Raw genomic sequence first — 26,117 nt, 5'->3', positions numbered from 1 at the left:
TAAGCATCTACTATAAGGAAGATTGTACAAAACGCTTCTAGAACTAGGAACTGGTAGAAAAGGCTCACCTTCACGATCAAAAGTTTGGTTGATGACTTGAGATGCGAATGGCTACTAGTCACAAACATCTTCATCAGTAAGTAAAACACGGATCGCTTTCCTCCAATAATTTCTGCATCTGGGCCTTCCTGGAGTTTGAACAATAGAATATCATAAATGTAACAAAGGCCACTGCTTGCTGAGCGAACAGGTACTGCATGCCCAGTGTTCTTCCTGGTCTCTCATCTCATCTCATTTTAACCGCCACTCGGCAAGCCTGCCGGGATGCTATACACGAGGAACCTCAGGAGTTAGGAGCTCTTCCCACACCCCCGAAAGCAGCTGTAGTTAACAACAGTCAGCACGGGGGCCCTTCAGGTGCTTCACATACGCTGACTCACTTTGTCCTCCCAACAAGCCTGCGGTGGGGACAACAGTCACCCCCATTTCACATGTGCAGACACTGAGGCACAAGGAGGAAATGGCTGCTTGATGACCGAGGTGGGACTCAAGCCCAGGAGCCCTGGCGCAGACACAGCACTGGCTGGCGGCGGGTGGCTGGCGGGAAAACACACCACCCGGGGCTGCCTGACTCCGTCCAACGCCACGCTTGCTGCATTTCAGCAAGATGCCGGCACGGATATAATCGGTTCCTTACACGTAAGCAAGCCTCTTAACAAAGGCTTCTGGGCTTTGAACACATGGAGGTCCAGTTTCCCAGCCCAGACTCCGATGCATCTGTGTCTCCCTGGAGCGTCCCCGCAGCCCTGATCTGAGCACGTGAGGGCTATTGTTCACAAAGCCCAGCAGACCCATCTTATGAGCAAAAAATGAAGCATGGGATATAAACTAATATGTTAATACCAGTTCTTTCAAGGTAAGAGGCCTCTGTTCCCTTTCCAACTAAATCGTCAAGACCCCAATGGCCTAGTTCAGCTGGGGTAAAAAACTAAACACCCCAGACTCATCCATCATCTCACTGGGGTCCTGGCAGCGACCTCACAGGGGTTGTCAAGTTGAGAGCAGGGTCTGGGCAACACTGCCTGGGTCCAATCCTGGATTCCCTACTTACGGCCGGGACCCCACGGAAGTCTCCTAACCACTCTGCGTTCCAGCTGTCTCATCTGTAAGTGGTAATAAGTGAGACGATACATATCACACTCGTGCCTAGCCTGGCATTCAGCAAGTTCTCAGTGAGAACTATCCTCAACTATGAGGCAGGTGAACCTTAGAAAGAGGACTTAGGGGAACACAGACATCCCAGTGCCACGGTGTTCTACCTTTCTGGAAATATCACCTCTGAAAGTGCCAGTGTACGTTTCCGCACTACTGGTTCCATACAAGAACTCAAAGAAGACGTTAAGTCATTAAAACAAGTCATCTGAGCTACTGAGAAACACACTCAGACAAGGCTTAATTTGGCCTGGTCATTTTCCCTCTTTGGATAGAAATGACATGTCGTCCTGTGTTTAAATACAGAGGTAAATATCTGTTACATCTTGAGTTCCCTTTACAATTCAACATTATGTTCTCCAGAAATCCTAGAAGACATTAGCAAAGACACAGAAAACAACGCCAGCAATCTTTACTGATTTTTCCACCAGCCTCAACCCTCTCGTGGCTTGGTGTCTATTCCCTTCTCTGTCTTAAGTCCTTCCAGGATGAGGACAAAGGAGAAGGAAATGTATTTTGTTTATTTCCAAAAGGGTTTTTAAAGGACAAGAAAAATGTAAAAGAGTCAAGAGAAAAAAAGTAAAAACAACACCCAGCAATAATATATTTTCAGTAAGGATAGCTAAGCACCTTACTTTGCAAAGCAAAGAGATTCCTGGTTCACAAATCAGGACCTGGCCTCCGCTCTAGAGGCTTCTCTCTAAAAGGAGAACCGTCAACATCTTCCTTCGCAACCAGCAGTCAGGGTTCTGATGCAGCTAGAAATTCCCAGGCCAGAAAGCCGACAAGCCTGCAGGTGAGCTAACAACAGAGGCGGGGTCACAGCCTCCTACCTGGGCCTTTAACCACAGAAACTTGCTGGCAGGCAGTGCCAGGGCCACCTTGAGAACAAGGTGCTGCAGGGTGACAGGCACTTCCTCACGCAGACCCTCCTCTGAGATGACGCCTGTGGGTGGGAAAGAGGAAGACAGATGAGACGTCGGGGGGTGGGGGGCGGGCGCGGGGGCCCAGCTACTGCCGCCCTGGCCACGAGGACAGGACAGGGAACTGTCCAGGGAACTAGGCAGAAGACGTGGGGGTTCCGCCCATCCTTGTCCTGCGGTCACCCTCACACAGGCTGTGCCCACTCTCCTGCCCACACACCTCACTGACACATCCCCCCGTCCCAAGGTCTATCCAAATCCTTCACCAGGGAGCGGGGGTGCTGTCTGCCTTCCCTGCACTCGGCCCACAGTGACCTCCTCCTACAGCTCAAAGCCCCCAGTGCACACTGCCCTCCAGGTACAGTCTCTCGTGAGTGTGACCCCTGGTGTGGGGCACAGGCCTTGCTCCCTAGACAGCAAGCATCTTGTGCACAGCCTGTGGCCGCCTGGGTCTGAGACAGGGTCCTCAGCCTCTGGCCTGATTTCTGGGTTAATCCTTTGCTTGGGAAGGACGTGGTACCAAATGTTAAATGGCCACTTTATAGTAAATCTCATATTCTCACAGCAAGAGAACTTTTTGCCTTTAAACCATCAAAAATTTAATTACAGCTTTTTGAATAGGATTATTTCAGTAGCTTATATAAATTCCAAGAATGATATTTCCGCAAGTCTTCCTCCGTAGGCCCAATTACAAAGTCAGTTTTATTAGACAAACTTTTCCATCAAGGAAACGTGGCCAGACAAGCATAATGTTACTTTTACAAGATGCGGTTTGAACTTCACTGGGTAAAATATAAGTAACTATGTCAGAAGTGCCTGTGCATGAACGGGACCTTCTTCTAAGGGGCTCTCATTTCTGCACCCCTCTTCCTTTGCAAAGAGGCTTTAGAATTAACATCACATAATCTCATCTGTCTATCACCCATGGCAGGCAACTCAGCCTGGCTGGCTTCTCCCTTCTCTCTTGAGGCTGCCAAGTGTTCATCTGGTATCTCCTTAAGGAAGACCAGCTATTTAAAAAACACTGGTCCAGATGAAAACATCCAGGCTGGTGGATCACACACGCCGGCCACAATGCCCAGCAGCCTTCCCGGTCCTCGGCGCCAGAGCCTCTGCTCCAGGTTATCCACACTTCCTTCCTTCACCCCCGCTGGCAGGACCAGCGGAGGGGCGCCCACCATCCCTCGAGACACACCTTTCAGGAGCTTGCTGAAGTCAAAGTTGTACTGCATGACCACGTGTGGGACCACCTTCTGGTAGAGGCAGATGACCTGGAGCAGGGCGGCTTTCAGAAGAATGGTTTCTGCATCATCTGAACCAGAATTAAACAGCTTGAATCAGGAAACACGCTTGTTCTCTGTCCTCAATCAGTGAGCAATCAAACCACCCGTGACCCATCACAGTCAACTGTATGTGGAACACTGAGGCTGCAGACAGATCCCCATGGAGCAAGATTTAAGGAGTCAACGTGGTAAAAGTCAAAGCTGTTCAAACAGGCTGGGTCTAAATCCCGATTTCACCACTGTGAACTCGGACAGGGTAAAGCTACTCTGTCTCTCTGTGCTTCAGCGTCCTCGTCTGAAAAATGGGGACACGCAGCAGTGCGTACCCCTACAGGGCCGTGCAAGGATGAAACAGGACAGAGATATAAGACGTGAAGCCCACCGCTTCACCAGTGACAAGGTCTGAGTCAACACATCTTATTTCCAGGGCGACCATGTAGCCCACTGCTATCCGCAGAACAAAAGAGAGGCCTCCTCCCTCACGGAAAGGCCAGAGCACATTGCACTCAACATACAAGATTTTAGAGAGACACAGTGCTTGCATAAATCTTGGGCACATTTCTAACAGATGTTAAAACTCAATGTACAAAAAAAAACACAACTCAATGTACAAAAAAAAAAACCTCAATGTACAATGCCATGCTCATTCTTCTCCCTAAGCAAAGAAGGACACAGGATTCATTCAGAGCCAGGGAGGCCTTCAAAGTCCCTCTAGATCAGCCCCTCTGGACAGGAGGCTCCCAGGCTGCCTGTGTCAGTGGTATCTGCAAACAGAAGAGGCCCCTCACCGCTCTGGGGAGCCACGCAGGTAGCAGGGGTCTTGTTGCCCCTTTTCTTTGCTTTCTCGTCATTCTGTTCTGTCTCCTGCTTCCTAAGTGACTGCCAGACCCACACAACGGCATTCAGATCTGGTAAAATCTAAAAGGGAAAACAAAGAAACAAAAAATCAGTCACCTTTAAAAGGAAGAGAAACAAATGAACTGAACCTACTAACAAGGAGAAGCAAAGAACAGAGGAGAGGGGCATGTGCAAGTGTGTGTGTGTGACCGAAAGAGGTCCCAGCCTCTGGGAGCTCTGTTTTGGGGTATAATTCCCAGAACTGAACACTGTAAGAATTTGGTGAAAACACAGCACCGATCATTAAAACAAACCCCTGAAGACCTGTTCACCGGAGCCAGACACTGGGAACCAAGAAACTCATCCTTATGTCCGGCTGGGGGTACCCAGCCCAGCAAGCCCTTGGCTCTTCCGGGCAGCCACCCAGTCTGTGGACGCCTGGCCTCCCTGCTCACCAGACCGAGCCCAGGGAGGAAGGAGCAGGCCACCCATCACTGCAGCCCCAGTCCTTATGAGACGTGAGTCCCAGGAGTGCCCCAACCCCTTCCCTTCACTTTGCACCCACCCCTCTGGGCCCCCAAGCTCGCTTTTTCCCTCTGGTGTGCTCGCCTGTGACCCCTGTAAGCAAAGCCCAAGCCTGGCTCCTGGGCCTACCTTGCTCAGGGCTTCTCTGAAGAGCCGCACAAAGTCCTCCATCATCGCGGCCGTGTACACGCCCGACTCCTGCCAGGCCCCTTTATTCAGGCAGTAATCAATGGTCTTTAAGGCTCTCTCCAAAATGACGGAAATAAGGGATAAAGCTGTGTGTTTCACTGATTTGCTGTCCAGCTGGGAAGAAAAAGAGGTAAATCCACAAGTGTCTTCGGGCCGCACTGGTGGACACGGAGCGCCCAGGCCCTGGCCCTCCCAGGAGCCCGCCAGACCTCTGCGCTGTGCAGAGGTGGCCCGGGGACCCTGCCTGCTTCACCTCCTGCAGATGTGACCTCAGCAGGTGCCGGGATCACAGTTACTAAAGGTGGCGTCCGATGGTTATTCTTAACTGCTGTTCCACAGTCTGTTTTTGGTAAAGTCTTCCCTGACCACCACTCGGCTCCACAGATTACCTGCCTCGACAACAGCCGAGATCCCACCGGGACCTGACCGGCCTCTCCACTTACCGTCAGGTGGAGAGATGATGGGCAAGGGCACCAGGCACCCGAGTCCGGCCAGCCACCTCTAGGCGCACAGCCTCCACCCCAGGCCTCCCACATCCAGACTCTCTACCTGGATTCAGACAGCCAGGAGGGCCTTCAAAATCCTCACTCGCTGAAGAGGTTCAAGAACCTGTGCTATAACCACAAAGGGGGAAAGGCTAGGCCCCGGCCGGTGGCAGTATGTCCCTGGGCCAGCAGCAGCGAGGATGTCTCCTGGGCACTTGGGAGACACATTCCATCTCAGGCCCAGCCAAGCCCAATGCCATCAGCCCCGGGTGACTCCCAAGTACAGAGAAGTCCAGGGAGCACAAGCTGGGATGCTGCAGCTTTACAGTCAGGTAGAAAGAAGAAGGTGTTCTGACGGGCCTTCAGTTTAATAACACCCCAGGCCCCCAGCACTCCATCTGGCTGGCGTCTCATTTTACATGGACGTTGTACGCTAAAGCAGGGCTACATTAAATGTCTTAAACCAATAACCACGCCCACCCCATCATCACTTCAAAGGCAGGACCCAAACGAGTGTTACACCCACCAGCTTGGAGCACAAAGCTCAGTCAACAGCCTGAGACCCTGTCTCCAAACACATTCTTGTTTCCTGTTTCTAAAACAAGCTCTTTTCTTTCTGATCTAAAATATACGCCATTAAAATTCTGCAGATAGGGGCTTCCCTGGTGGCGTGGTGGTTGGGAGTCTGCCTGCCGATGCGGGGGATGTGGGTTCGTGCCCCGGTCCGGGAGGATCCCGCATGCCGCGGAGCGGCTGGGCCCGTGAGCCGTGGCCTCTGGGCCTGCATGTCCGGAGCCTGTGCTCCGCGGCGGGAGGGGCCGCGGCAGTGAGAGGCCCATGTACCGCAAAAAAAAAAAAAAAAAATTCTGCAGATAACACCGTAAAGAATACAAGAAAAACGTCATTAAAAAACCCCACGCACTCCTAAGTCCACCCCCCAGACACACTTGTCTCTGGTGTCACTTGTACGAACACACTGTCACAGCTCAGAAAGCGCCAGTGACGAGAAGGCGAAGCTGTGGCTTCCCCTCCGCTGGCCCCGGGCCTGCACAGGACGGCAGCCTCGGCAGGAGAGGAGGCCATGTGCTCTCCCCGCCCCATGGCCACCCCGTCCAGCGGATGCAACACCCCCTAGGGGCACAACCCCTCTCTCCTGAAACAGCGTGACAGGCAGCGAGACAGCCTTTTATATCCCAGACTGGGGTATGTACCAGGGTCAGCTCAAGGGGGAGTGTAAATGCAGCCGGCCAGACTGAAACTATCTTCTACCCGTGAAGAGACGGCATCAGACACCTTCCTTTCAATTCTACTTTGCAAGTCCCTGGAATAAGGGACTTGTGTCTTGTGTCTCTCACAAAACAGATGGGCAAGCTAGCTGGGTCCTCACCTTGATTCTATGATTTGGCAACGACAGCAAAAGGCCTTCCTGGCTGGTCCCCCCCAGGCCTCTTCCTCTTTACTCCAGCGCCTCCCCGCGGCCCCCTGGCCACTCTCAGCACAATCAATGGATGGGTATCAAGAAATGCTCAGTCCAACCGCACAGTCGAATGAGTCTTCGCCAATTTACGGTAACTGCCCCATCACCACCGGAGCCGACCCACCACGGCAGACCCTGGTCCTGCTGTGTTCAGGTAACAACCCAGCCTGCCTGAAGGATGGGGACTCCACCCACACCGAGGAAAGCCCAGGCCCTGCACTCCTCTGAACACCTGGTCTCTCCGCGGTGGGTCTTGAGGCAACCTGGGTTTAGGAGGGGCTGGCTGGCCTAGGACCCGTGTATGCCAACAATTCATGGCTGTTCACCTAAGGCCATGATTTCTGGTGAAAAAGGCATGGGTCCCTCACAGTGTGGTTTCTGATGGGACTTGGGAACCTTTATAATAAATAATGACATGGACTTGAAGTATCAATTTTCTCCTTGAACATGTCCTCCCCAAACTCCTGCAACAGCTGGTCCTCAAAGTAAATGTTCCCCAGAAAACTTAACACTGTTCATTTAACCCACAAAAGAAAGCATTTGCTAGGCAAATTTCAGTCCTGCCCTATCCAGAGTTCCTAAAGTGATGAGACTTTAACACATGACATTAGGCTGTAGCTGAGCACACTTCCCCTCCCACCCTTTGGAAGGCCCAGAGCCATGGAGGGGTCCTACCGTCCCGGCTCTGTGCTGGAGCAGGGCAGGCATGTGCCTCGGGCCCCAGGGCACCGTCCGCGGGCGAGTGGACACATGGAAAGCCTCAGAGGCTCTGACAAAACACGAACCAATACACGCAAGCCAGTATTCTCAGCACAGTCCCCAGCATGGCCAGTGGGGCAAGCGGGAGAGAGTCTGGAGTCAGGGTCCCCACTCACGTTCAGTGCTTGGGTGAACATGATCTTATTGCACACCAGAGGCACGGTGGTCACCATCACCATGGCCAGGAGCCGGGGAAGCGGGATGAACTCTCTGGTCTGAAACGCCCGGGAGATGTCTGGCTGGGCGGCGTAGATCTAGGGAAGGGAGAACAGAGAATGAGCTGGTGGCGGAGGTTAGCTTTCAAGCCTGAGTCTGTCTAATTGTAGGCACCCAACAGTAAAGCCGCTGCAGTGAAAACAACTACAGTAATAAAGGTCCAAGGCTCACCACAAGGAACAAGGTCTGGAATATTAACCCCAAAATCCACTTGTTAGAGACAAGTCGGGTCATGAGACTGTTACTGGGGACAGCGACCTTCAAAGGAGAGCCTGGTCTGTGGTCTGGGGAGCCTCTTAAAACCTCTGATGGCAAACAAGTCACTGCTAGAACTCACAACCGGATTATCTACTCACCAGTTACTGCACTTGGCAGGCACCTAACAAAGTATGTCATCTTTTCAACACTTCACGACAACACTTTGGGGTAGGGATATTTTATATCAAGATAAAACATGTTTACAGATGACAAAACTGGACCTCGATGAGTCTAAGTAATTTCTCTAGGGCCATGAGGCTACAAGACAGAGAAGCAAGGACTCCCATCCTGCCCTGCGACGGCCGTGCACCTGCCCCTGCCCCTCCGGACAGCAGCGGCAGGGCAGCTCCCGACAGGGGTGGTGGCCACAGGGATACCGTCACCAAAGTGGGGGGCAGAGGGCCTCCTTCTTGTCCCAAATACACACTGGGAGGGAATTCCCTAGTGGTCCAATGGTTAGGACTCAGCACTTTCACTGCCAAGGGTGCAGGTTCGATCCCTGGTAGGGAACTAAGATCCCGCAAGCCACATGGTGTGGCCATAAAAAGAAAAAAAAGCAAACACCCAAATACACGCTGGGACTACCGCACACACAGGCATTCAAGGAAAATGAGGGAATATGTGAATAAAAGTTTGTTTTACAGGTAACCCCGTGCCCAGGTCAAAGCACAAGAAAATAATCCCAGGTATGTCACCATTAGGCAGTCCATAAATCAGAGAGAGAGAGACAGAGAGAGAGACAGAGAGAGACAGAGAGAGGTGAAGCGAGCCGGGCAGTACTGCCTAAGAATCTGTAGCAGGCACTTCCTTTGGTAGATGAGGGGAGGTTGACACCCATGATCAGATGGAAATTAATTCATACCCACTTGAACAGACCACCAATTCACAGCTTATTTCAAGTTGTTCTAAGTACTTGAAATGGCAATCTTTAAAAACTATTGTACAGTTCAGACATTTCACTAATTCCAGCCCAACTGTGACGAAACTCATCAAGATCTCACTCTGATCAAAATCTGGTTGAAGATGAAACTGGCTCAACAGATTCAAAAGCATAAACCTCAAAATTCAGCTCAGTGAGAAGTAAAACGTCCTTAGAGGATAAAGACACCAAATTAACATCATCTAAAATATGCCCTGAAGAACGGCTGAAAGAAGTTCCTCACCCTGCAGAGTTTATCAGAACGTCACTCACCCCTCACCACTACCAACTCCTCACACCCACCCGCCCACGACCCCATCTAGCAGACTTCGAAATGCCCGCGGCCTTCACCTTGTTTAGCAGTCTGATGTTACTGCACCAAGTGGACTGCACCCTGGGGAGAAAGGAAAACGTCACTTCCTTGAAGTACTTGGTCAGTAAGTCCGGGCACACTTTCAGGATGTTCACCACAAGTTCAGCGACCAGCTCGTCGTCTGCTGCAGCTTTCAAACCCAGCAGGAAGTGCAGGAGAGTCAGGTTTCCTCCTCTGCCAGGGAGAGAGAGAAGAGAAAGGGGTGAGCAGGGAGTCTTCACAAAGCACTGAGAGCTCAGGATGACAGGGGTATCTCCGCTCAGTAAACACGGCTGTGACACAGTGATGGGCAAATTTCATTTCTGGTGAATTTCCCCCCCCAGCAGAAAGTGAGATGTTTTCATGGTCTGTAGGGCTCCCACTCTCCACCAGAGGGCCTGAACTTCACCCCTCTACTTCTGAGTGGCTGAAAAAGTCTCTACCTTGTTCTGTTCCCCACCCCTCCTTCCCTCCCTTGAGTTCCAGCTGACTTTTGAAGAAGAGGAAATTTTAAAATTTTCTTTTGTGATTTTACTGACCACTTCCCTCCAACCACACACAAAAAAGCACATATGTAAAGATATATGTGTGTGTTAAGTATAAAAATACAGAGACTGCATTTTTCTTTTAAAAGGATTACGGTTGGGCTTCCCTGGTGGCGCAGTGGTTGAGAGTCCGCCTGCCGATGCAGGGGACGCGGGCTCGTGCCCCGGTCCGGGAAGGTCCCACATGCCGCGGAGCGGCTGGGCCCGTGAGCCGTGGCCGCTGAGCCTGCGCGTCTGGAGCCTGTGCTCCGCAACGGGAGAGGCCACAACAGTGAGGGGCCCACGTACCACAAAAAAAAAAAAAAAACAAAACCGTAATCCTTTTTTTTAACGTGACATGACAGCGTGTCATGTTGATGGCTTCTGGGATCACCACAGTTTTGCAGCCCCTTATAAACTGACCAAAACTAAAATGCAATATGACACTTTACAGACAATAAAAATTTTTCAGAAATTGAATTAGAAAGAGTATAATTTTGATCAGAAAGCTATCCTTTAAAAAGCTTAGAATTCTTAATAGGAAAATATCATGAGCGAAACATGGTTTGTGCTTTCAAATGCATGGAATGTTAAATTTGCAAAGAGTGGGACTTCCCTGGGGGTCCAGTGGAAAAGAATCCACCTTACAGTGCAGTGGACATGGGTTCGATCCCTGGTCAGGGAACTTAGATCCCACATGCCACGGGGCAACTAAGCCCACGTGCCACAACTACTGAGCTCACATGCCTCAACTAGAGAGCTCACGTGCCGCAAACTACAGAGCCCACGTGCCCTGGAGCCTGTGCCACAACTAGAGAAGAGAAAACCCAGATGCCGCAACTAGAGAAAAGCCCGCGTGCTGCAATGAAAGATCCTGCGTGCCGCAACTAAGACCTGACGCAGCCAAAAATAATTTAAAAAAAAAAAAAAGGTTTACCTAGAAACTTTAACAAAAAAAAATTTGCGGAGAGTGCCAAAAATACTAGACACACAAACAATTTTAATGAACAATGTAATAAAATGAATAGCATTCAATTCAGAGTTTGCAACACGTGCCAGACACTGCTCGAGGCAGTTACCACACACTGCCTCTCTCTGAGGTGGGCACTAATTGTATTTCCTTTTTACAGATGAGGCAACATTGGCAGAGAGGAGTAGTAACCCGCTGAGGTCTCAGAGGCACTCCAGAAACTGTTCTCTGAACCTCCACAGTAAGGCTCAGCAAGCTCTGGCCCACCACCTGCCTTTGTCAATAAAGCTTTATTGGAACACAGTTACACCCATTTGTTTATTTATAGCATGGCTGCTTGGGTACCACAATGGCACGGCTGAGTGGCCACACTAGGGACTATATGGCACACTAACCCTAATATACTTACTATCTGGACCTTTAGAGAAAAAGTTTGCCAACCCTTGCCTACACTGTAATGCCTCACTTTCAATGCCTACTATGTGCCAGGCAGGCACATAGGGATTCAAAACAGACTAGTTGTAGGCTCTGGGGATTCAAAACAGACTAGTCTCTGTTCTCACCAATTCTTGCCTATTGGGTAATAAACAAGCAAATAAATAAATATGCAAGATGGTGATAAGTCACCATCAGAAGCAAGGGCCAGGCGAAAGGACAGTGACAGTGGAAGGACTATCTCAGAAGAGGGCTGCCAGGGAAGGCTTCTCTGACGTGGCGACATCTGCATGGAGACCTGCAGAAAACGAGGGAGCTTTACGACCACTGGGAAAGGAGGTATTTCAATTTTCTCAAAGCTTTCCATTAATACCCCACAAACAAAACTCCCTTCCTCTCTCCTAAGCACAAACATTTGTCTTTTGCCCATGGCTGAAAAAATTTTACGTAAACCATAGCTTATTTAAACACACCCACAACCACTCGTTGATTCAATATGCTCATTAAATGATCATCTATTTTATGGGTCTCCTTAATAGGGAAGAAGAGCCTTTTTAGCAAGGTGTTATATTATATTAAGACTCAAAAAGTCTGCTCTTACATTTCAACAAGAAAACAAGCTTACTCTCACTGATGAGACAAAAGCTACAACATCACCAAAACAAAATTAAAAGAAAAAGGAATGACATGGCAAGTTAACTCATAATAATCACAGAATCAAAACAAGTTCAAAGCCACAGGCAGGGAAAAAAATTCCCACCAAATTCATCCCATTATGAGGGATCAGTCATTTTCTGACTGGTTGAAACCTAATCAAACCATCTCTACCCTTATAATAAAATGTCAAGGGGGTAAAACTAAGGGTCATTCATAATGACCAGAAAATATGTCCAATGTTTTTAATTGTCAAATGGGAAAAAAGCAGGTTAATGAACAATATATCTAACAGTAGGCCGTTCTGGTTTAAATATTAATAACGTGGATATGTATTATAGGTCTATGACTCTAAAGAGAAAGTCCAAAAGAACATAATCATTAGCTGTGGACTTTGTTTCCTTACTGATGAAATGTTATCATGATGGTGAAATATGAAATAAAACGTAAAAACAAAACTGTGAAATCCCAACTCATCAGCAGCTGACCCCAAGGAGACAAGGGTTGTGTAGCTGTCATGAGTGTGGGCTGGGAACCAGATCTCCTAGGTTCCAGTCTGAGCTCTGCCACTTTCAGGGTGAGTGACCTGCCCTCTGTGGGCCCATTTTCCTCATCTGCTAAACTGGGGTAACAATGGTATCCACCTAGGACTGCGGTGAGGCATGAGAGGGCACCCCATCTCTGGGAAGGAGGATGTAACAGAATTATTCTCAGATCCACCTGGCACATAGTTGCCGAGTGAACACACACAGCACCTTCCTGGGTGAGATACCTCACACTGTGTGTCTGAGTCAACTGCTACCCTGAGACTCTGCCCCGAGGGCACACAACGAACAGGAGCCCTCTGGGTCCTATTCTGAGTTCATCCCTAAAATGAGTCAGAAAATGCCTAAAATGCTAGTTCTAACCCACTACAGTTCCGTTATTTAACAGATTTCCACTGTAAGTCACGTATGTGATGACCTCTGAGAACTCACACTCAGGATTCACACGGGCATTACACTTTACCTGCCGAAGGTACCAAGAGACGCGTCATAAAAGTTAATCCCATGCTTGAGCGAACAGCAGAGATCCATCAGGAAGTTATGAACAAGCTCCCTCACCATGGTTTTCCCTGCGTCTTCAGCAGAAGTCTACGAGGGTTTCAAAGAAATTCAGTGAAAATCCCAAGTTCATAAGTCTTACGAACAATTACAGGGTAAAAACTGGACAATATCACATGCCTAACGGCAACTTAGAAAACATTTTAAATTGAACATTTGGTGTAATTCAAAAACAAAAAACCCCACAAAAAAACAGAAACACCAATCAAAATTTAAAAATACTCTTTATGTGGAATCTAAACAAAATAAATAAATAAAATAACAATTTTTTTAAAAAGCTCACAGATACAGAGAGCAGATTAGTGGCTGCCAGAAGTGGGGGTCAAGGAGGTGGGAAAAACGGGTCAACTGTGGTTTTCTGTTTGTTTATTTGTTTTTTACTTTAAATAAATAAATTGAATTTAAAATGTTCTTTTTAAAGTTGAACAAACAGGGAGTTGCTGGAACAACAAGAAACTATAGATAACTTGAGATTTTATGTCATTTGTTATTGTTTCTGAGCACTTCACAATAATTCTTATAGCAGCCCTGTGAGTCTGGCAGGGCAAACATGATGACACCCATCTCACGAATGAGCAAACTGTGGGTGAGACAGCTGAGGTCATCACTGAGTTAGGAAGTACACAGCACATCAGTATTAGGGTCCCCAGCACTAAAGATTCTCTGTTTACAGCATATGCTTTAAATAGAACATTTTTTCTAAGCTTTTTCTTGCGTCTGCATTGTGATACTGCGACAGAAGAAATAAATATTTGGTCATCGTCTCCAGTTCCTGGCACAGAGCTCCTAAATCCCTCAGAATCTCCTAGGTGATAGGGGCATCTTTCATTCTAATGAGGCAACTCTTAATGGGCCCCAGGAGAGCTTCAGGATGGGGTCTGGATGCCAGAGTGTAACCCGTAATGAGAGCATCACTTAATTCCCTGATTCCGAATGTCCTCACCTATAAAATAGAACCATTTAAAAAAAAAAAAAAAAAAAAAAAGAATGTCATATGCAGATTACATGACTCTATGTCCTCCATAATAAATAGCTTTGTAATTATCTAAAGGGATGGTATTTTTGACCAATTCAAAGAAATGGAAACCTAAACTAAGAAGAGTTGCACAAATGTCTTGTAACAAACATACCTAATCAGTCTTTGGTGCATACATATTAGCTGTAGAACTTAACAAATGGGCCAAAGCTTAAAAACCATTTAAAAAAAAAAAAAAAAAAAAAACTCGGGACTTCCCTGGCGCTCCAGTGGTTAGGACTCTGCGCTTTCACTGCCTTGGGCCCGGCTTCCGTCCCGGGTCGAGGAACTAAGATCCCACAAGCCACGTGGCATGGCCCAAAAAAACAAACAAAAAAAACTCTTAAGAGGGGCAAGTTTAAACCTGTATTTTTAAACAAGCTTATGAATGACTTAATTTCTCTTGCTCTTTTGAATAAAATTCCACATTTGGGAGTGTTTTTATTAAGCCCCTGAGGCTTCCTGGTTATAGAACATACAAAATGTGTCCAAAACAAGAGGACATAGGCAAGTCGTGGAGATAAAAGGAAGCAAAATAGTGGGCTCTTGAGAGGTAAAGTATCATAGAGTTAACAGGAAGTCTGAGCCTTCATGACTCTGGCCAAGTCCATGTTCAGAAACACCCTGAGGAAAATCAAAATGAGGAGAATTAAAAAGCACACTGGCTTTGGGTCCGTGTGAGAGCAACTGTTCTAATTTAGCACTTGTTACAAAGTAAACTCTACGTGTCAGTAGGTGAGGAAATTGAGGCTCCCTAGGTACTTAGGATCCTGAAGTAGAAGCAACAGGCCTTGAAACTCCAACTGCTGGAAAAATGTGAAAAGAATGGACGGGAGAGGAGAGGTAAGTGAGGCGGGAGAGGTAGCAGGGATCAACCCTGTACGTCTACTGTGCAAGCTGCGGGAAAATTCAGATGCCACACAGCTGAAGGGAATGATGGTTTTCACATTAAAAAAGTTTAATATCATGATACCTCAGAGATTAGAAAAAAATCTTATTGTAAAAAAAAAATTTTTTTTTAAATCATATTGCTTCTGAGTTGGGAATTAACATAACCACAAGCCAAAAGAAACATCAAATGGGGGGACTTTCTTGAAGGCAGGCGTATGTGTAGATTCTTCAGTCTCCCAGCTCTGGGTATCACACACTAACAGTGAGGCCAAGCGAAAGCCAAAAACGACTGTACCTCAACACTCTCCAGGCTCACGTCGACAATCCCCTTCCAGCTGTACAGAGACGCTATGTGGTTCAGTACTTGCCCGGTAAAGAAACGCACCTTCTGGGTTTTTGTGATATTTTTATTGTGAACTACCTAAAAACAAAAAAAACAAATGAATTTCAAGGAAGTTGATTTTTAAAATCGTGTTTATTGGATTTCATCATTATAAAAATAATGCAGGCCTGTGGCAAAATATTTAGCCAGAAAAAGAAAAAAACATAAAGAGAAAAAATTCACCAGTACTGCCACCACCCTAGGATACTCACAGCTCACATTTTGGTACATTTCCTTTCAGCCTCCCTGTTCCCATCAACCACACAAAACATACATGTGTATGTATTAGGTTCTTGTTGGGGTGGGGTTTTTTTTGGCTTCTTTGAGAATATATTTAATTATAGTTTTGTGCCTGCTTTTACTTAATGCAGCATGAGCTGTCTCCACATCATTAAAAATTCCTTTAGAACATCACTTTGGAGGGCTGAACATCATTCTATCCTATGAGCAACTATAACTTATTTAACCATTTCCCAGGTGTGTATAATTAGGTTGCTTCCAAACTCTGGCTATGATTAGCAGCAACCTTGTACAAAGCCTGCCCTGCATCCCTGACTCTGGACTTGGAATTGTGGTATCAGTTCTCAGCTCCACACAAACCCACCCCCCCAGCTCATATCTCTGACGGCTTATGTATTTCAAATACGTTCCCCAGGTGATTCTGTGGCAATCCCATCCCTCACTCCAGGTGTACAAACATGTTTAAAACCTCTGACACATACTGCTAGACCTGCTATCTTCCAGAGGGGTTGCAACACTTCCTCCAGGAAAGTACCTGACTCAAAGCGTCTTTGCTGGCACTGAATATCATTGTTTTGAAAAGTCAATGCCAATTTGGTAGGTGAAAAGACCTGTACCTCATTACTTGCACTGCTTTGAATCAGGGTTTCTCAACCTCAGCACTACTGACATTTTGGGCCAAATAACTGTTGTGAGGGGCTGTCTTGCGCACTGTAGGATGTTGAGCAGTATCCCTGGTCCCTACTCACCAGATGTCAGTTGCATTTCTCCAGTTATGGCAACCAAAAATTGCCAAATGGCCCGTGGAGGGCAGAACTGCGCACGGCTGAGAAGCACTAAATACTATGCTGATTAGCCATTTTTACGTGGGCTGCCAGTTCACGGCCTTTTGACAACTATTTATGTTGGGAGGATCATTGAGTTTTTCTAACTGATCATTTAAGGGGCTTCTGTATCAAAGACAGTTATCCTTTCAGCAAGTTTTAAAATTTCTGTAAGATGCATGTAAAAGGCAGAACATGCAAGATGACACAAAATAACATTTTTCCAGGTGAGTAAATGAAGAAGAGTTGTATTTACAGCTCAGTTACCCCAGTGGCTTCCTGTGAAATAGCGGGGAGCGGGGAGCAGCTTTTCTCCTGTTGTGATGAAACAGCAGCCTCACCTGAACTGGAAGTGGCGGCTTCAGTGCCTGTACCCTTCAGGACTGGCTCATCACCACCAAGTTTCTGCTCAAGAAACGGTTTCCCATTCAACCTATACAACAACCCATATTACCTACGATGTTATAGCTCTAAAGTCCTGTAAAACACTGGAGCAAACAAATGATAGGAACATTGATCACCAAAAACGTACCTTCGTTTTCAGTGTGGATAACAAAATATTGATGGTAGAGATCCTATCTTCCTTCACGCCTGAGCTAAAGATGCAAGGAATAAATTCTGAAAGTAAAAGTTTCAAAGCTTTAGACTCAAAAATACTTTGAATGAGAACCGATGAGAGAACATTACTGCTTAAAATGTTTGTTTGCTGTACCACTCTTAAAATGGTACAGCAAACAATGCCATTTACTTGCCTTTTTTTTTTTAAGTTTTGTCTTTTTTCATTATACAAGTTCACAGTAGGAAAAACTATTTTTGTGACATAGGAAATAAATATCTAAAGGCAAAACAATGACTGAACCATTAAAGTTCAATAGTTCCTTTAGTTCTGTTTTACTTTCCTTTTCTCATTAACTTCGGTAAAGTTAATTTAACACTGACAGTTTGAAAGAGAACGTGTGGTACGATTACAGTTTTCCAAAGTTTCTCTCTTCGCTTACACTTGCTCAGAGATGTATTTAAAGTGACGGTCGTCACTTTATTGATTGGTAGTAGAGCTTGCTTTCTCTTCATACTTTTCGGATCACTAAGGACTCAGCCTCCACGGCTTGAAGCTGTATCATTACTAACATACTGGTGAAAAGCAGCAAAGCAATTACAATTTCTCTTCCTCCATACATGCTTAACGAGCACACATAATTTCTACAAAAGCAAATTTATTATTCTTAAGAAAAAAAAAATCAGAGAATACCAGACAGAAATTTAAGATCAACCATAACTCCACTACCCAAAAGTTAACGCTGTTGATGTCTGGGTTACCAGTTAACTGTTAACCTTCTGACATATCCATATTCTGTTAAATTTAACTTTTAGTAAAACGGGATCATACTTTACCAGTTTTATAACTGAGTTTACACCCAATCCTATATCCTTACAAAATCTGACATCTATATATATACTTCTACATCATTGTTAATAGCTGCATTCCTCCTTATGACCAGTCCTCAATTTGCTCAATCCCTTGCTGGTGGGTGGTTAGGAGGAGTCCAATTTTCAGCTAATATGAAAAAATGTCCCCTAACAAAACCTCTGCTCACATCCTTAATTATTTCCTTAGTATAAATGACTAGATGCGGAATGGATGGACCAGCCCAACTGCCCTGCAGAAACATTAACAGAAGTGCATCCCTGCCCCTTTAGCAGCATGGATGGATAACCCCAAATCAGTGTCCTTTATTTAATAAATGGCCAGACGCCGAGAAGACCCAGAAGGATTCTGAAGAAACGCCCAGCCCTGGTTGCAGAGGGCATCCCACACAGGCCCGGCAACGAGCAGGACGTGTCCACTGCACCACGCAAAGGAAGCATCGCCTCCAAGAGGCTGCTACCCAGACCAGGCTGACGACACACAGGGAGCAGTACCCTCACCTGCTCGTAAATGGTCTCTGCAGCTTGTTCCGGAGGGGGCTCTGGGCTCCCTCGCTGGGGGAGGTGGGGGAAAGGCTGGCGGCCCCACGCTGTCCCTCCCCCAACAAGTGCCTGGGCCCCAGCCGGGACACCAGCTCCTCACCCTAGACAGGGCTTGATCCCAGGGGATCTTACTGGACAACTGCCCTCTCTGCACTGCCATTCACAGTCTTGATAAAACACAAGTAGCCCTAATAGATTAAACTACGCCAAGCCTTGCTCTAGAGACACTGGCATCAGAAGGTGGTACTGTTGGAATTCTCTGAAGCTCTACTACTAATATTCTGGTAACACTAAGCATTTTTTTAAAACACAATTACTAAGAAAAGCAGGGTAGCCACGGCTATGAATCCATGTACTTTCTGGAACCATAAAGCCTCCTTTGTCTGCATGAGTCTCTGAAGTGTGCACTTCTCCTTTGTTAGGCCCGCTCAGCAGCCAGCTAGCGAAACAGGGATTATCTCTGTCCGCACTGACCAGCGGTATCAAAACCGCACGGACCAAAGTCTTGCGCCACACACACCCTTTACCCTAGTGTACACGGCAGCTGCAAAGGCTGCAGACTTTTATTAACCTGCAAAATGCTCTGTGGTAGGTTTTTCAAAACAATCACAAGCAGGCTGTGCCCCGAGACAAAGAGACACACCTACCTTTCAACTCCAGCACTTGTGCGATTGTGCTATCATCGCCTGCGATCAAGAAGGAAAGAGCGAACTGAATGTAGGCCAGCCGGACGTCATGCACTCCCTGGGGGCAAAGGAGACCCGCATGTCACGTGCGTATCCCCCCCCCACACACACACCCAGGGAAGCAGGGACACGCAGCAGGCACGCCCCGCCCGTCCCAGTATCACAGAGGCCTCCTGGGCTTGTGCCATTAGGGCTTGTGCCATTAGCGCGTCTAAGTCTAAAACCACTGGTCATCTCTTTATGTAAACAAAGTGTTTTTTTCTTTCCTCTTTCCCCTCAATCTTCTACTCTATTCCTCCTTCTCTTTCAAACTCTCTCTAAATACAAAAGTATAGGTCTCCCCTTGCCCGACTGTAATATATACATATTTTTAGTTCATGGATCACTTTGGTATAGAGCAGAAGACTCTCAGCCTATCTGGATATAACCTACTCTTGTGTAATGAAACAATACATCTATGGGGCTTCCCTGGTGGCGCAGTGCTTGAGAGTCCGCCTGCCGATGCAGGAGACGCGGGTTCGTGCCCCGTTTCGGGAGGATCCCACATGCTGCGGAGCGGCTGGGCCCGTGAGCCATGGCCGCTGAGCCTGCGCGTCCGGAGCCTGTGCTCCGCAAATGGGAGAGGCCACAACAGTGAGAGGCCCGCATAACGCAAGAAAAAAAAAAAAAAAAAAAAAACAATACATCTATGTTTTTGAAAATCCAGAGATAATGGAAAGGCTAGTGCTGATTCTGATGAGACATCTATGAGGTGACGTCTGCCTTTTATATTATAAATTTACATCAGACACCAAAGTACAGATGCTGTCTCATTACAAACCCACCATGTCCTTCCCAGGACTGCAATCTGCACTGTCCCGCAGGCATCAGCCACTACCCAGGACAGCATCCTCAGTGAGGGCCCAAAGGCCATGACCAACAGCCAACACCTCAGGGGAAACCACTAGGGCCACCTGATCAGTTTTCCCTCCCAGTAACTTTAAGACAAACCCGTGTCTCACATTCCTTTTTTACATCCAAAGAACCCACAGCATATGGACCAGAACTAGCACATATGCTCAGATCCTCCACTGCTTACACCGAAAACTTTTCCCTATTTCAGTTATTCCAAAGGTACTTTAATTTGATGACAAGAAGTAAGTGAACATCACGGAGAATCACTGCCCTGAATGCCTGAAAACATTAAGGAGTCTCCGCCTTCCAAGAGTCCCATTCCACTTAGTAGTGGCAGCAGAGGTGGGGGCAGTAGTGATGATGATGATGATGATGATGATGATGATGATGATGATGATGGTGATGGTGGTGATGATGGTGATGATAGTGATGATGATGGTGATATCAATAATGTTCACTGAGCACTTTACTATGTGCCAGACACTATGTCAGACGCTACACATCTGTTATCTCATTTACTCCTTATAACGATCGGAGGTACAGATGCCCACAATACCCATTTTACAGATGGGAAAACTGAGGTTTTAAAAACCTCGCTTAAGGTTACATAACTACTAAGTGAGTTAAGTACTGGAACTAGAATGATACGAAATACCTGTACAAACACACTGCTTCATGCCCAACTTCACATCTGCCTACAGAGAAGTTCCTTCTTCTTGGGGGTCCCATGGCATCTTCGTTCCACTTTTTCTCAAGGTGCAAGGACCGTAGCTGGCACCATTTAGGCCTCTATGTATTTAATTAATTTTGTCTTGTTTTATTGGATATGTTTCTTCTGGAGAAAAGAACAAGCACCCGACCCCTGGTCTGTAACATCTGGGTGGAGGCCTTGCTCGTTCCTCATACTGATGGAGTTTATCTCCACCCACGCCACAGGACACACGTCAGCAAGACCTTACAAGATCAATGCTGCTTTATTCCAAATACACTAAGAGCCCCAAACTACCCTCTTGTTCTGGGGACCAACCTGTGGGCCTCTTCACAATATGGAGTTTGGGTACAATGATGGCTAAAGTCTTGGAAGTGAGCTGCACTCCTCAGTCTGTCAGCAACGCTCCTGTGCTTCATTCACCAACTCGATGTTAATAAAACACCAATTACACTCAAGATGCCGTAACTCAGGCTGAGAGGATGCAAAGGTGGCTCAGATACTGCCCCTGTCCTCAGGAAGCTTAAAGTAACAACTGCTCTCAAGCCATCCAGACGTCTCACCATTCAAACAAACGTGTCACCTAATTCAAGCACAGTTAACTTGTTATCCTGGCCTACATACACCTTACATTTCAAAAGAATTCTGGCAAATTACTAAAACTTGCCTTATAAAATTAAATTAGGTTTTATCCTTTCCCAGAGAGTAGGAAAGGTTCCACAAGTTTCAGGGTTTTTTCCTCCACTGAAGTATTGGGAGTCAGGGCCCTGGAATGTTGGCCCCAACCTGTCCTTGCAGGTCTTTCTATCCCGCGCAAACACAGCAGAGTTGGACCAGATCCTCTCAGGGGTGCCTCCAGCGATGGATTCTGAACTGAAACAGAGGTTAGTTCTCACCTGCTGGCATCCATCTTGTATATCCCAGAGAACCCCAAATTTCAGATTCCTGACATTGTGGAGAACAAAACCCCCGAGACATGGCCCCTGCCCCTCTCCAGCAGCCACCATCAGGCCTCTCCACCTGACCACAGCCCCTCACTGCCCCGGAGCCTCCACCTTCCACTTCCAGCAAACTCCATCAAAGGCAAGAAGGCCACACGCCTACTCTTCATTCCTACCCTGTGAATTCACAGGGTTATTATCCCAGGAAGAAAACATCCTGAACTCTACGGCTTGTTCTGCAAAACACTGTCTAAAATAGACCAAAACATATTTGGCAGAACTGTTCTTGGCACAGGACTTTTAACAATGCTTTCTTTGGATGAAAAAATATTCATAATCCTCTTTCTTCATGAAGCTTTAATACGTCCCTCCGAAATGTTAAAAACACTCAAAAAAATTTATCTCCCAGCTTCTTCAATAACTAAATGGCATTAAAAAAAAAAAAAAAAAAAGGTGGGGAAGAGGCAGAAAACTCAAAGAAATGAAGAGATTTAAGAAAGATATCAACCAACACAATGTGCAGCTCTTGTCTGGACCCTGATTTGAACCACAAAGTGTAAAGACGTTTCTGAGATAGTCGGGGAAAAGCTGAGGCCACCCTGGGCACTAGATGATGTTGAGAAATTATTAATGTTGTTAGGTACAATGATGGCACCATGGTTTTGTTTTTCTAAAATGTTCTTTCTGTTAGAGATACACACTGAAATATTGACGGTGAAATATATGTGGGATGTGCTGTAATAGACTGCCCCCAAACAACCCAAAAGGTGGGGGGGGTGACAGGGTCCGAAGCTGGATGACAGGTACGTGGGAATTCATTGTGCCGTTCTCTATTTTTGAATGTCCCTGACATTTCTCATACTAGAAAAATTGTTTAATGTCTAGAAACCATTTCCTACAACATACAGAGTATTTAAGATACTTGATATAGATGGTTAAAGAAAGTAAAAACGCTTTCATTTCAACAACTCCCATTTTACAGATCACGAGAGATGTAAAATACCTTGCGAGGCCCTGAGATGAAGCAGCACATGTGCCGTCCTGCAGCTGGATCCAGGCCGGGAAGCCCAGCTTGGGTTCCCCCACACTGCGTCCTGGCGACTGGCCTGTCCACTGACATGTACTTTACTTGGATGGCTGGGCTGGCTGAGGTCAAGACACGGGGTGGGAAAGGGAAGGGATTCTGACAGATAATTACTGCCAGGCTGATTGCCAGGGAAGACCAAAGAGCCATGATATCTGCCCTAGCGTGCAAACAGCACACACATTCCTTTTATTAGATACGCACTTAGACGCCAGGAGCCATCACTCATTAAATGGAACTTTTGACACATTAATCGTAGTATCTATGAAACACTAAGACCTGGAATTTTTTCCTCAGAGAAAACCTTATTCATAACCAAGGAAAACCCTCAACACTGTTGTTACCATGATTAACCTGCAGTCTACTACCTGGCAACGCAGAAACTCTTAACCCCCAGGAAGCGCTGGAGAACAAGGTGACGCCTAGCTACAGGTCACTTATTCTAACGTGGCTCCTCCACCTGGGCAGACAGGGGTGGGCCTCTGTGGCCTGGTCCTGGTGCTCAGGAAGGGGGAGTGCAGCACGGAGCCCGGGCGGCTGCGGCACTGCCACCGGGGCACCAGCAGGGAGAGTGGACGCACAAACAGGAAGAGGCGCTTCGGCAGCCTACAGCTGGCACACGTGTTGGGAGGATGCCCTTGCTCCAGCCTATGAGTCCTGAAACTCGTACTTTTTCCTCAAGAACCTTTCCAAACCCAAGTGAAACTTCTGGAGCCACCAGGAAACTTTTTTTTTTAACGGCTCTCCTGAAAACCAAGCATTTACACTTCCATTCTCTTTGGCACAAGCCAGCCCCTACTCATTATGAGACTTATAATTGGGAGGCGCAAGAAACATAGTAAAAAGCCATAAACGTCGTCTTTGATGAGGTCACTGCCTTGGCCTCCCAAGGCTTTTCTACAAAGTGGACGGAACCCGCACGGGAGGACCAGGCCACCACCAGGGCCTCACCACGAGGCACACGGAGACCGTTTCCACTGCTCTGTGAGGACGCTTACAAGCTACATCACCCTCACAGGTCAGGAAGGCACTGCGATGCTGAGCCCCCAGAGAAGCTTGCGTCGGACGTCCCTGTCACTCGGGCTCTGCAGGCGACCGGACCCTCACCACCAGCCAGGACTGAGGCCTCCTGCCCCATCTACGCGAGGACCGAGGCCAGAGAGAGGAGGACACGTGAAACACTTTGGCCCCCTCAAAGGGAAAGGACGCTCGGCACTCCTCACCTTTGAATCCCTCTTGGTCACCAGCGTGTACAAGGTCTTTTTATTCAAATCGAAATGGCTGCAGACGTCCCTGGCAGCCTCTGGACCCTGGGTCACCATGGCGGCCATCAGGTTCAGGCAGGCTCGAGCCATCCTGTTCAGAGACAAGAAGGAAAGCAAGAGTGTCAGGACAGCAGAAACACAAAGCCACCCCCCAAGAAGCAGCTGCACACTTGGCTGTGTGGTCTGCTACCCCCAAACCAGAAAACGGAAGGAAGGAGACATGCAGACACGCTCTTTCTTTTAAAAAAAACCCTCAGGAAATCTTCAAAGAAAGCTAAAAATCTGAGTTTGAGTAGGATCTAAGAACAAAAGGCAAGGTCAAAAGAAGATGGCCGCGTCTGTGTCCAGTTCAATGGTCACGTATCTGGACCCACATCACCCCTGCCTTTGCAGGGCACGAGGAACATTTCTGCACAGTGGGCATCCCCAAATGCAAGCTCCTGGCTGCCTTCCCATCCTGCAGTTACCCAAAGTTCACGGTTACTGAGCACCTACTAAGTACTAAGCACCGTTTAGGTGCTGGGAGGATGGCGTTTTACAGGACGGTCAAGGCCTCCACCTGCAGGTACCCTGAATTCTAGGGGAGGGAGACAGCGAGTCAAGACGTCGATATGGATATTATGTCACACGTATAGCTGTGGATGCGGCGGCCAGAGAGGGCCTCCCTGAGATGACACCTCTGCAAAGCCCTGAAGGCGGAGAGGGAGGGTGCCCATGAGGACCTCGGGGGAAGAGCTGTCGGGACAAAAGGACAGGCAGCTTGAAGGAGGTCTGAAGTGCTCCCAAGACAGCAGGGAGAGCAGCAGGGCAGGAGGAGAGGGACACCTGGTGGCAGAGGATTCGGTGAGGGCCCGGTCAACAGAAGGAGGGGCAGAGCCACAGTCCTGATGGCCTCGGAAGCTGCTCGGCTCTGTTTGTGAGTGGAGGAAAGGTCAAGGGCACTTGTGGGGCGCGGAAGGCAGAGCAAGCCCAAGGCTAGTCCTGGCACGGAAAGGCGGGCAACTTACCTGTAACCCGAAGCATACAGGGACTCACAGATGAGCTTCATGTGGTTATTCATTAGCTTTTTCACGATGTTGGTTCCCACCACATGAAAATGGGAAAGGTCACTGGCTGTCCGCAATAATATGGCCTCGAAAACTTGAAATATTAAAAGCATCTGCAAAGACAGAACTGAAATGCTTACGAACCATCTCCTTTCTTTTCCTCTTCTACATATGTTTTCCTCTAGTCTTAGCCACAGCCACCTGCAGGTTTAAAACCCTCAACTTGCAGGATGACGCCTACCCAGATCCCAAGCCAAACACAGGGATCTGCCAGGCCCCAGGCTCTGGAATCAGTCTTGTTCCAATAGTCTAGCTAAATAGAGATAAGCTTGCTTACAATTAAACCAAATGAAATTAAAAGAGAAATTTCTGCTATTGATTCAGCCTCACTGCTTCGGGGATATTCAGGTCTACAGCCTTACAGCAATAATCCTGAGATTTCAACAGGTTCATAAATATCCCAAATTTTGAACCTCTTTGAAACCAGAGAACAACAGCTCAACATATGTCTGTACCTGTGACACACAGTCTTTACCTATTTCCCTTTTGTTAAAGCAAACCATGGTGAGACTAAGTGGATTTAGATTAAGAATCTATGATCTTTCCTTCTGGTATTATTCACCAATAACAAGTTAATATTTTCCACTAAAATGCTTTCAAAGGTTACAATGCAAAAATGAATGTATCCCTACAGCACAGGCACAGAGCATCATTTTCTGTAGAAAGCTGGTAATGTCTTGGAAATTTATATCACATTTCTCTTCATCAAGCTTAACACAACAGTAGCATTAACTTTTTCTTCTCTCCATCAGGCCAGGTCAGAAATAGCATACTTCACTTTCAGGGTGCTTCTCCCCACTCAGGAGCTGGAAAATCTCTGCACACTCAACAGAAATCTTTATGTACCCCTCCACGACATCATACACATCTTCTCGTGGCAGCTTCTTGGCCGCAGAAACAAAGGCTTCCAAGGCTGAAATGAGAGTTAGGATCAAATGTGAACGAGGACAGTCTAGAAACAATCTCAGCCGCTACTGCAACAGAGGGAGAC

At 47.2% G+C, this 26,117-nt stretch overlaps 1 protein-coding gene across 1 annotated transcript in view; it reads right to left on the bottom strand.

Annotated features, from left to right (window-relative positions):
* URB1 (URB1 ribosome biogenesis factor) overlaps positions 1 to 26,117 on the bottom strand; it is a 64,714-nt gene that overhangs the window by 35,946 nt on the left and 2,651 nt on the right. Inside the window, exons 2-15 of the mRNA XM_007447427.1 lie at positions 25,900 to 26,039; positions 25,028 to 25,179; positions 23,979 to 24,111; positions 19,089 to 19,185; positions 17,006 to 17,091; positions 15,323 to 15,448; positions 13,027 to 13,151; positions 9,435 to 9,630; positions 7,807 to 7,944; positions 4,910 to 5,083; positions 4,207 to 4,336; positions 3,331 to 3,447; positions 2,046 to 2,158; positions 69 to 188 (exon numbers count right to left, since the gene is read on the bottom strand). Of these exons, the coding sequence (XP_007447489.1) occupies positions 69 to 188; positions 2,046 to 2,158; positions 3,331 to 3,447; positions 4,207 to 4,336; positions 4,910 to 5,083; positions 7,807 to 7,944; positions 9,435 to 9,630; positions 13,027 to 13,151; positions 15,323 to 15,448; positions 17,006 to 17,091; positions 19,089 to 19,185; positions 23,979 to 24,111; positions 25,028 to 25,179; positions 25,900 to 26,039 (1,847 nt within the window). The remainder of the gene's footprint in view (positions 1 to 68; positions 189 to 2,045; positions 2,159 to 3,330; positions 3,448 to 4,206; positions 4,337 to 4,909; positions 5,084 to 7,806; positions 7,945 to 9,434; positions 9,631 to 13,026; positions 13,152 to 15,322; positions 15,449 to 17,005; positions 17,092 to 19,088; positions 19,186 to 23,978; positions 24,112 to 25,027; positions 25,180 to 25,899; positions 26,040 to 26,117) is intronic.

The sequence above is a fragment of the Lipotes vexillifer genome, unplaced genomic scaffold (genome assembly GCF_000442215.2).
Source record: "Lipotes vexillifer unplaced genomic scaffold, Lipotes_vexillifer_v1.1 scaffold689, whole genome shotgun sequence".
Lineage (NCBI taxonomy): Eukaryota > Metazoa > Chordata > Mammalia > Artiodactyla > Lipotidae > Lipotes > Lipotes vexillifer.
The sequence above is the reverse complement of the archived record's forward strand: the minus strand, read 5'-3'. Positions and strand labels throughout refer to the sequence as shown.